At 36.2% G+C, this 12,263-nt stretch overlaps 1 protein-coding gene across 1 annotated transcript in view; it reads left to right on the top strand.

The window, feature by feature from the left end:
• The window catches only part of LPCAT2 (lysophosphatidylcholine acyltransferase 2), a 69,659-nt gene that overhangs the window by 16,505 nt on the left and 40,891 nt on the right, over nucleotides 1-12,263 (top strand). The window contains exons 5-8 of the mRNA XM_007167594.2: nucleotides 1,591-1,651; nucleotides 2,549-2,607; nucleotides 3,883-3,917; nucleotides 7,014-7,068. Coding sequence (XP_007167656.2) covers nucleotides 1,591-1,651; nucleotides 2,549-2,607; nucleotides 3,883-3,917; nucleotides 7,014-7,068 — 210 coding nt within the window. The remainder of the gene's footprint in view (nucleotides 1-1,590; nucleotides 1,652-2,548; nucleotides 2,608-3,882; nucleotides 3,918-7,013; nucleotides 7,069-12,263) is intronic.

The following is a 12,263-nucleotide window of genomic DNA, read 5'->3' as shown; positions in this document are numbered from 1 at the left end:
CTTTTGAAAATGATTAAAATCTTAAGTTTATCTGAAGTATATTTAGATAGTCTTTTTAGTTCAGGGGCATCTCAGAATCACCTGCAGAACTTTTTCACATTTTACCATCCCACGACCTCCTTCCCCTGGAATGCTTTTTGAAGGTGTGGAAGGGGCAACATTTATTGCATAAATGGAACCTCATGGGTGATTCTGATAAGTACCCCTCTATCTTTGCCCAGGTGAAAACAAGTGATCTCTAGCAGAACTCATGGTCCTGAGGTGATCTGGCCACTCATGGTGATTTGTAGTTGTTAAAAGTACCAAGAGGCATATGACCAACCAGGAGGTTTTAGAAACCAAGGCATGTAAGGAATGATTTAAAAAGTCACTGGGAAGAAATGACATTCGGAATAAGGGTGTGATTTTGCTCTTGGCTCCAAGGAATGTATCTAGGACTTGTGGGTGAAAGTTAACAAGTAGGTAGATTTCAGTTCATTTTGCTCATCTCAGGTTTTCTGTCCAGAATTAGAATGGTCTGATTTGGAATCTCTTTCTGGAATGTTCAGGCATTGGCTAAGCAACCACTTGGGTGGGATTTTGTAAAAAGAATTCAAGCATTAGAGATGCTATATGACTTTTAATGCCCCATACAGTTCTTGAGATTTTATGATTTACTCTATATTAATTTATTGTTCATAGTATATAGAATATCCACTCCATGAATCATATTTGATATTGTATCCGATTGGGATAGGAAACCTGTTTTTTTTTTTAATTGGAGGATGGAACTGCACCTATTCACAATTTTTATTTTACAAGTTACTTGTTATTGTGACAGTTTAGCTTAATAATGTTTTCCTTCTCTAATTTTTATAAAATACCCATTACTAACTGCTGTTAGTGCAGGGATTTTCTTTTTTGTTTTATGTGCCTAGCAATTTACTCATTGCTAAATTCTAAAAGCTTCAGAAAAATGAAGCTGCCATGCTGTTCAGTTAATGAGGAACTGTACTGCATATCTTTTGCGTGGAAAACATAAAGAAGTATATTAAAAGCTAAAAACACCTCCTCAAAAAAGGACATTAAATTGTATTCCATATGTCAACGAATTGAAGTAAGCATAAAGCATATTGTAGGCATTTCCTCCTTTTTTCTCAGTACGTCCCAAAGCTATATGTTGTAAGAGGGAATATCATTTAATGGGAAAACTGAAACAAAGAAGTAGGAAATGATTTGGTTAAGGATGTACAGCAGTAGAAGAAAGCATTTAATATTGCCTAAAATGCACACAAATGCACGTGATTCAGGGTCTACATCTTCTTCGAAGCCTATTCAGATCATTAGCATCATCATTAAGAAACATTTACTGTGTGTATTCTCTCTTCAAAGCTTTAATTCATTTTCTAGTTATCTTAATGGCCAGACTACACTTCTTTTAGAGCAAAACCGAATAATCAGATTCTAGCTTTCACTAGAATCAGGTGTTAGCCTTTTATTTTATTTTTGCTTTATAAAAATTGGCAACTATTTGCAAAGTCTTAAGAAAGCAAGTAAAGAGCTAATCTATTCATTAGACTGAAATATTAAATCTATTCCTTTTCTCCCAAGATACTAGTTTTCCCAGAAGGTACTTGTACTAATCGTTCCTGTTTGATTACTTTTAAACCAGGTGAGATCAATTAAATTATGTATTGTGACAAAGTAGTATGGACGATTTCTCAATGATCTGATAATAAATATACAAACTAACTTGTCAGTTTGCTTGGAGCATTTCTTATTTTCTGATGAAATGTTTTTAATGATGTGGATCCACAGAACTCACTCCTTTACTTTCTCTTTTGGTATCATAACCCCTTCCTCCTTGGAATGTCCCGCGCGCGTGTGTGTGTGTGTGTGTGTGTGTGTGTTTGAGCAGAAACCACTAGCAGAGTTTTCTTTTCCTCCAAAGATAACCCTCACAGACACTTGGTGTCCTGTGTCATCAAGTTAGAAAACCTACTTCGATTATCATTATAATACCTTCAGTTCCTTCTAAGTTTCACTCCTTTTTAAAATATTATGAAGTTGTGAATTTTATAGTAATTTGTAATTTCATATGTCATTTCATAGTAATTATTAATACTTTAAAATGTTTTTGTATTGGCTGCTAGAATGCTCAGAGCCAAAGTTAGAACTCACTTCTAGCAAGTGTGGTAGTTTAGGGCTCAAGCATTTGGTTTCAACTAGATTTTCTTCTCTTTATTTTCTCTTTGTCTTGGTTTCATCATTACTGGGTTTTTTTTAATCCTGTTGAATAATAGGTATTTGGCAAATGAACACAAATGGAGATATAAGTAATATTTTAAATGACTTAGGCATAACATTTAATATTTTGCTTATATAATTCTGAATTCAAAAATCTGTCATTTTGGCTAACACTAGGGATTTACTAACATTTAGCCAATAGTTTACATGTACTCTTAAAACATTTAACATATTTACATCATTTATTATTAATTTTTTAATACACTGTAAAGCTTGTGTTCATATAAAGGGCATGTTATAAAATTTCACTATGTGGTTATAGGGGCCTTCATTCCAGGAGTTCCAGTGCAGCCCATTCTCCTCAGATACCCAAACAAGCTGGTAAGCATTGTAGTTTACTATGGGAAGAATCTCAACATTCCAAACAGCACAAATTCTCTAGGACCCCTTTTGTTTGAATAAATAAAATAGATGAATAGATAAATGGTGGGAGCAGATGGGTAGACCCATTCTCCTTGCCACAATTTAGTTTTTAAAAATTTGCAAGATAGGCACATATTGTTTGATACCAATTTGACATATTGCTTTTGCTATTACTAAGCTATAGGAAGATATTTCCTTAGCTTCTACCCTGTAGTCACTGTGATGGTATGGTTAAGTCTCAGATTCAGGGTCTCTTAGACTGGACTTGAAAAAACTCTCATAAATTTGTAGTTTTCATTAAGCCTAGAAGGAGAAACTTCTCCTAATTCAATGGTCATTACTGGTGGAGAAGGATTGACGTAGTAGATAAATTTGGAAGAGGCTTGGTGTTTTAATTACTGGCTCAGTACTTAGTAGCTGTGTGACACTTGGCAAGTAGCTTAAATAAGAAAATATCTGAAAAGAACCTAACATCCTATAGAAAGTCCATGTGGGCTCAGGAAATACTCTTCTGCTCCAGCGAGGAGCATTGTCACCTTCTGGGTATTGACTGTGTCACCATTTTCCTAAAGAAAGTGGTTTCTTGGCAGGGGGAGGGATGTTCTGCTTCGGAGAGGAGCTTTCTTTACTAGAGAATTTACATTAAAAGGCAGGATGTAATTATTAATGATCTATGTCATTTAAGATTGAGTTCTTAATCAATTCAACTTTCTATCAGAGGCTGATTTCTCAACCTTGGACACTTGTAGTTAAAAAATTAAAATTCATCAAATTTTTACTCAGTGTACTTCTACCTGTGGGTTTGCATTTGTCATTTACACAAATTCTTTCACTGTGCACTACCTCACTACTGTAGTCTTTTCTCCAAAAGAAACTTTTTTTTTTGAGAACTGACGTATTCTGGTTTTTGTAAGCCAATTAATTATCCAGATATGTTCATATTAGAAGAAAAATAGTTAAGCATGCACAAGTTTTTTAAAAGATTCAAAGCAATTTAATTCCATAAAAAGATAGGTGGTTACATATGGAAGGCAGATCTTTGCCATGTAGATATGTGATCCAAGAATTTATAGATCAGTTCACTCTTGTTTAACAATAATAATATGCTTGTCTTACTTTTTAGCATATTGCTTTTAATTCAGAAAGAAAGTATATTCAGTATCAAAATAAAATTTTTGTTTTATTTGGTATTTTTTCTCTGAACTAACAGTTTAAATACTATTGTTATTCTAGGATACTGTGACATGGACATGGCAAGGATATACATTGTAAGTCACTTATATTATTATTAGTTTATATAAATTTTATTCGAGCGAAGAAAAAGAATTTGTTCTTTTTTTTAAAAAAAAAAAAAGCCTTGTTTTTGTAGAAGTAAAGATTTCTAATCAGATCCTTAAATCTTGTAACTGATAAGTTTCTGCAGAGGGCATAACTATCTTGCCCATTAAACCCCAGTGTCTGCCATGTGCAGAATTCTAGTTGTTTGTCAGGTTCTAATGGGTCTCAAGTGTTTATCTACCAATTCTTAAGAAACATTCCAGTGATCTCATTTGCATCCTACCTAGCTTAAATTTTGTAGTTTCATTCCCATTGCAAATTTAGCATTATCTGGTGTCTCCATCTTTATTTTACTGTATTTGTTTAAACAGTCCAGAGCAGTTTAGTCATATGTCCTGAAATAGTTGTGATGTGTCTGATTTGAGTTGAGGAAATAGCTAACCAAGCTTTCACTTCCACTCTTGGACTTTAAGAGCCTAGGGATCCGCAGTTTCTATAAATGTTGAAGAGAAGAATACAGTTTCACTGTTAAGCTAGCTGAAGTGAAATAGACCTTTTAAAAAGGGCAGAACATGTAGAATCTTAACTTTCTCTCAGGAAGTTCTTTTGTTTAGCTCCCCTGCCTGTTTACGTGCCTCCTTTGGTCCTTTACCTGCATGGAGAGTGTCGATATCCCTCTGTGTTCACCTCAAGGAACCTGGCTGGCTTTGGATGGCAGAAGAGAAAAAATAATAATAAACCTTCCCCAAACTTAAAAAGATTTTAAAAAGACAGCCTGTTTATATTTTGGATTTGAGGACTTTCCTAGGACTTAGGAAGTAATGCCTCTTGATACTGTTATACACAGAGCTCAAATTATTGATGGATAGGTGGCGATCACTTGGAAATACTTAAAAGAAATCATCATTTGCCTTCAAGTACATTGTAGACAATCCAAACAACTTCTGAAAATTAGATTTTTTTTAACTACAACATACTTATTTTCTCCATTTTTTTGTGTTTGTAAGTTGCTTTGAAATGATACATTTAAATCAGAATAGATGGGCCAATTACATGTGTTAATCAACATTGATACGCATGAGACATTTATGTTCCTGTTATACTTCAGTCCCTGGTAGTTGAAGTTAAGTAAACAGCACCAAAAATAAGGAACATAAATTGTAAAAGGTATCTAGACATTATGCCATCTTTAACCCTACAGGAAATCAGTCTATTCCCTTGGCTAGAATCATATTTCCTGTCATTACTAATTATGAATTCCTGGTTTTCAACTTCTATACAAGGGAAAAGTAGGAGAAACAAGTAGTATGAGAGCATTTTAGAAAAAGAAGTGCCTGAAAATTGAGGGGATAACATATTTATATTTCCAGAGGTGTGTCATCCTTGGGGCCTTTACAAGTTAAGTCCTCATAGAGATAGTGACTTTGGGTTCATTGTGATCTTTTTTGGTTTTGCAGCTGGGCTGGTGGATGTGAAGGTCAAATAGTAAGCTTTTCTGGAAGGGAGATCAGGGGTAAATAGAGTGATTGAGTTAATCTAGGCTCTAACCTGAGAAATGTGTGACAGAGGGGGAAAAATAGAATTCAGCAAAGAAAGAGAGGAAAAAAAGTATTTTCAGAGTTAAAGATTTCTTAGGATTTATAAGCAAACACAAAATCTTCTAAAGATACAACGTTGTTTTATCCAAGTGCCACATCATCCTTATGTGTGGTAACCTCTTGTTTCCACCTTTGTCTTCTGATCTTCATGTTATATTTAGCACTGTGTCTCTTACTTCTAAATCAGTTTTCTCAATTGCCCTGGCTCCGAGTACTACTCTGACTCAGGATCTAGGGAAGGGATTTTACACCAAAGCAGATGTCCTAGCGGAGAGGAGACTCAGGGACTAACCATCAAGAAGGGAAAGCCTTGGAAAAGCTGTTTTATGTTAGTCTAAGAAGTGTTGTTTGGTTTGTCTGTAGTGTGGACAAGTCAAGTTTAAAGAGATCTTGTGTGTGGTTTCATTTGTGTGTTTTTTTTTTTTCTTTAACAGCATTCAGAATTTTCAGAACAAAATATGTATTCAAGTCATTGAATTCCAAAGCTCAATTTAAATCATTAAAGAACAATTTACTTAATGATAGATAATATGGATTGGCTTTGTGGCTTGGAGTTGATAGTAAAAGATTCTTTCCGTTTCAAACAGAAGACATGAGAACTGACACATTAACAATTTATAATTAATTATGGAACTAATAAACCTGTTTCCTAAATTCCTTCTTTTAAGTAAATTCCTTGTTTAAATTCCTAAATTCCTTGTCTTAAGTAAGTCCCTTCAAGCAATTTTTACAGGTAAATCATATTTTAATTTCTTAATAGCAAAAAAAAGCTTGGTTGGTTATTTTCTTAAACATGTAGTCTAATTTACCCTGCCTGACTTCTGGGTCATCCGTCTACATGAGGCGAAATAAAAATCCCATGGAAATCTTATCCAGAGAGTCTAAATATACACTGGAAAGCTGCAAGTAGGAACCATTTCAAAAATTATCTTGGAGAGGGTTGATTATAACCACTTTAAAGAAAGCCTTTGTCTAGCTTTACAATGAAATCTGAAACTTTTCAGAAAATTTCCCCATAGCTAAAACATTTATTAATAACTGGGACAGTGATGATAAAGTTTCTGCTTTTAAGGAAAGGCCCACTGGTTTTTTGTTTTTTTTAATATTAGAAAAGAATTTAGTAATGTTTTACTCAGCAGATTTTCTATAAACACATTAATGTACCTTAAAATGTGACCATGGTTAGTTTCTCTAGGCCTATGAGTCTCAGCTGTCAAGAATACTTCAAATTTGGGGTTTAGTCTGCTGAGCTGCGGCTCTGACCCACAAATACATATTTGGTATTGCATTCAGCAATTTAACTTTTGAATATCAAGAATAGTTCTCTAAACCCAAGAAGTGTTATAGCTACAGTGTGGCATTTATAAATGGAGAATACATACAAAGAGTGACATGGGGTTGCTTGTATGTAAAGAAAAGATTGTTCAGTAATATTAGATGGTACTTGTATTACCACATAAAGATGGCCTTCTCTTTTTTTCTCTTCAGCATTCAACTTTGTGTGCTCACTTGCTGCCAGCCCTTCACAAAGGTGGAAGTTGAGGTAAGTGGTTCAAAATGTAGCCTTGGAGCCTAAGATTTGGCCTTACCTTTCATTGTGAATTTTCAGTCTAGAGAGACCAGATGTAGAAAGATTGGAAGTTAAATCCGCCACCTTGAAAATAAGCCCTGGTCTTTTGCAAATTGTGTGCCTAAACCCAGTCTGTCAACCCTAGCCCTTAGAACTGTGTTAGGAAACACAATTTCCTAACTTCTGGGAACTTCCAGCATGTCACCACCCTGGCTGGCCAGATTTGCATCACCCGTTCCTATCTTTTAATCCTTTTAGTTCTGACCTCTGCCAAGTTGTATGATATGCCTTCACATCCTGACCAAAGGAGCTACAGTAGCTGGTAGAACCCCACAACTTCTTGAAGAAGTATGTTCTGTGAAAGCTGAGAGATTGTGGGAGAGGTAAAAGTGAGGGTCTCTCACTCTTTAGAGTGAGAGACCCTCACTTTTGGAATCAATCTGCACATGGAAAGCCTGAGGAAATCATGTTGTATGAGCCGTGAAGGCAGCTCATATCATCGTTCACAGGACAGTTTTTCAGTTTAAGTCACAGTAGCAGCTGTAACACTGGAGGAGTGATTAGAATGTTCTGAAAATTCTGACCAGATTTTTAAGACTCTGAAGGTTGATTCCAAGAACTATGCTTAGTTTCCAGGAATGACATGGAATAATGGACCCCTGAATTCAGAATCTCGTTGGCTTTAGTGATACCCTCAGGTAACCTCTGAAGAGAGAGGGTCAGAATAGTGGTTCTCCAGACTCTTGCCCGGATTTTCCAATTGCATCCATGGCTTTTGTAATGAAAACCTTAAGTTTGCATATGTAATTCAGAGTTCTGTGCGGGGGCCTGTGCTCCAGGTGACAGGACTGTGGAATGGAAGTCACAAGAATCCTATTTTATTTTGTTGGATAGCTTGGTTGTTCAGCCATTTAGATGTTGTCAGCAATACCAAATGATGTAGGAGGGCAAATTATGTCAAAGTGAATTTAACTTCAGTGAAATTTTTCTTGAGACTTGCAGGTTGTCTGCCTGCCTTGAAAATACCTGTTTACTAATTATATGCCACACCTCCCCACTTTTAAAACCAGCTCAGTATCTCTCAGTGTGACCAGAAAACACTAGATCTTGGAATATACTTAGATGTTTCTAGAGAAAAAAACTAATCTGTATCCTAATTAGTTTAGAAAGTACCAGGGTAAATAAAATGAATCAGATTTCTTTTCTCAAGACTTCTCAGTGCCTTTGAAATGTTTGACCACTGAACCCCTTTTTCTCTGGATACCTCCTAGAGCCAGTTTCCATAGAATACATTTTGGGAAACCCTGGTAGAAAGAAATATCTTATTATTTCTAAGTACTTCGACTGAGCACTGCTCTTCCTTCTTGAATAGCTGCTCAGATAGCTAACCCTGTTTTCTTTCTCTAAAAAATAAATAAATAAATAAGAAAACCCATACTTAAAACAGCCATACTATCTTCTCTGCAAATTTGGAAGATATTATTTATATATATATGCTGTTCCTTCCTCTAAATTTACCCCTCTTTAGCTAAGATGAAATCTAGCAAGAGATGTGGAAATGCACATAGAACTGTACATTTTTTTGTCTAGCACACTTGTCAGTGGTCAAATTGTGTTACAACAGAGGTATGCAAATTCCTCATGCTTTTGCCCTGACCACTATTACCACATTTCCTTTCCATGTCATGGCTGTCCTTCTTTCTTTTCAATTACAATATTTGCATTCTCCAACCTGTTCTCAGACCTGTTTGGATAATATTTTCTGCAAAGAAAAGAATATATCCTTTGTTCGATAACTTCACACACAAAATGGCTTTCAACCAGTTGAAAAAAGCTGAATAAGTAGGGATTTGATGTACAAGAATTGTGGTGCAGGGTAAGAAGATGGAAGTTGGTAGGCTTCAAATTGGGTATTCTTATTTTAAACTGTAATTTAATTTGAGATTTATGAGTCTACCTTCCACCCAGGGGATTCCTAACTACTTTATGATTTTTGAATATTTTAATTCCCCACTGTTGGGATGTAACTGGAAAATGTATCCCAGCAGCCTGCCGGGCACTAAGTATACCCACACCCTGGCTCAAGGCTCTCAGGAGCTGGGCACTAGCTCTGAGGCTCCAGCTTTTCCACCACATCAAAGGAGGCCCAGCTTGAGCTGCCCCAATGCAGCTTAGTCAGAAGTCTCAGTACATTTAGCTGCTACAATTTCAGTTGTCCTGGTTGTTGAAAAGCACCTCCTCTGCTTTCCTTTTTCTTTAAAATGGATGGAAATCCTGGGTATTATTTTTAACATATGTTTGTAGACCTTCTTGAATATTAATTAGGTAAACCTAATTCAAGATGTATTATTCAAGAATATAGCCTTAACTTTATGGTTTTTAAAATGAGCTATGAGTGGATTGTTACTAAAATGTCCATTTAGACACACTTGTTCTTGTGATTTGAGGACTTCTCAGTATGTTGAAGGCTGTATCCTTTAGTTTCACAAGTCTCCCCTCATTAATGATGATTATCAATCTCTTTAATTACGAAAATGATCAGATAGCTAAAAATCTAGGGAATATAATATTTAGGACTATTTCCTTACCCACTCCTTCTCTGCTTCCCCAACACAAAGACTTATTTTTGAAAAGGTTATTATTTTCTTGACTCTTGGATCTTAAAAATACAAGTTCCAAACCTCATGCCCTATGTAATTGGTCTTGTGGCATCTTTGAACAATGATGCCATGTGTGTCTACAGAATGGTTCTATTGAAAGTTATTCTTTGAATCACAATGTGGCATAGTGGGTGTACTTAAAGCATCTTTTAGTGATCACTTTTATCAGCCAGCTACTCCATAAGTATTCCTTAATAAGCATATGGCTTAGGGGCATAGGGAGTAAGCTAGCTAGTAGGGAACATCCCAAAATATGACATAAATTAAGAGCCTTCTAGTTTATCTCATGAGAGAGAATATAAGCAAAGTCAGACTATATAGCACTCTGTGGATAACAGCTAGTTTCTGAATGGAAACATGACATTCACATTGACTCTACAATCAGTTTCCTTCTTCATGGGCTATATCTTAGTTTGCATTCAAACTATGTTGACTTTAAAGCCATCCATTATATTAGCGATACATAAAAATGATTTGTCTGTAGACATACATATTTTGCTTTAGGAAAATTCCTTGGCAAAGCTTATAGTGAGCTTCTAGTGGCTGCTGGCATTACTTAATGGTAGGTAATTCATTGCCTTGTGATAGAAAGAGTCTTTTTTTTTCATTAAAAAATTTCTGATGTAGGAAAGGATTATAATAATGAGTGTTATGATCAACACCTATAGAAATATATCACTTTTTAAATCTCTTAAAGCTAATTACTTAGAGAAGGTTCAAATACATTTGTATAGTTTATTTAAATATCCGAATGCACTAAAATGATGTGTAGTTTTTAATCTAAAACGGGCCTTTCAGAAAACCATCACACAAATACATACATACATACACACACACACAACACACCCCATATGTACTTGTTCTAACAGAGGTAATTTCTTCTGGAACTTGGTAGAATTCTGGAATTTGTAAGTGGAGAAATGGAGTGCTATAAGAAGAGCGTTAGCTGGGGTTTTTGTTCCAGTTCTGCTAATACTTACCTGTATTTGCTTGAGCAAATTACTTAAACCTCTCTAAGCCTGTGTTCTCACTGGTCAAAGGGGGATAATAATACCTATTTTATAGGGTTGTGAGGATTTAATCAGGTTACTTGTGTGCTAGTATGTGGTAAGTTAGGCATTAACTTTTATTCACCTTATCAACTAGATTTTCCTGTTCTTTTGGGAAGGAAGGAGCAAATGTTCATAAAACATTGTTCATAAAACCTTTCTTCTTTTGCATTTCTCCTTTTGAAGGCTGTAAAGGAGAATCATGAGCAGAACTAGAACTGTACTTTTCTTCTTCTTCTTTTTCTTTCTTTTTTTTTTTTTGGCTGAACTGCACGGCTTGCGGGATCTTAGTTCCCTGACCAGGGATTGAACCCCAGGCCCAGCAGTGACAGCACCAAGTCCTAACCACTGGACCGCCAGGGAATTCCCAGAACTGCACATTTCTTAAGATTCACCTGTTAAAATCCTTTTCTGTTCCTTAGAAGAAGAAAAAGTTGACTGTAGCGTCATCACTCGTCAATCTTTCTCCCTCTCATCATCACTTGTTTAATAGAAAGGAATGCGCTTGATGTGGTCAGTAAACAACGAATACACCAGTCTCACTGGTAGTGAGTATTCGTGTAAAGGACTGGCTCTGGGTAATGGAGAGCCTTAAACAATAGGCGGGGAAATTTGGGCTTTATCTTGTGTGCAGTCTAAGGCCCAAGAAGAGGTAGGAGGCTCTGGGACCAAAAGTGCAAACTAGAGATGCTGGTGTGGGAGACAGGCCAGTTAGTCTCCTCCTCTCATCTGGGTCAGGACGGTACAGAGTAAGCAGGGTGAGGGAAGAGGGGATACTGCAGTGAGGAGGGGGCTGGAGCTGTGGAGCCCGTCTCGGGTGCAACGGGAAAGGGAATTGACGAAGTTTACACAGGATGCTGCCAGCAAGGAAAGACTTCCCTCTACCCACCCAGGTCTGATTCCTGGGTCTGTGAAATAAACTGACAATAGGCAGATTAACAGCGGAAAAGATATACAGATTTATTAAGTTTTAATATGGTATGCACAAGGGCAGCACAGGGAATAAAAAGGGAATACCCAAAAAAGTGAGATTTGAGAGCTTATATACCATATTAAAAGAAGCAGGGGATACAGCCGCTATGGAGAACAGTATGGAGGTTCCTTAAAAAACTAGAAATAGAACTACCATATGACCCAGCAATCCCACTACTGGGCATATACCCTGAGAAAACCATTATTCAAAAGGACACATGCACCCCATTGTTGATTGCAGCACTATTTACAATAGCCAGGACGTGGAAACAACCTAAATGTCCAACGATAGATGAATGGATAAAGAAGAAGTGGTACATATATACAATGGAATATTACTCAGCCATAAAAAGGAACGAAATTGGGTCATTTGTAGAGATGTGGATGGACCTAGAGTCTGTCACACAGAGTGAAGTAAGCCAGAAAGAGAAAAACAAGTATCATATATTAATGCATATATGTGGAATCTAGAAAAATGGTACATATG

This window comes from Balaenoptera acutorostrata, chromosome 19 (assembly GCF_949987535.1).
Source record: "Balaenoptera acutorostrata chromosome 19, mBalAcu1.1, whole genome shotgun sequence".
Lineage (NCBI taxonomy): Eukaryota > Metazoa > Chordata > Mammalia > Artiodactyla > Balaenopteridae > Balaenoptera > Balaenoptera acutorostrata.
This window is presented reverse-complemented; position numbering and strand designations above follow the sequence as displayed.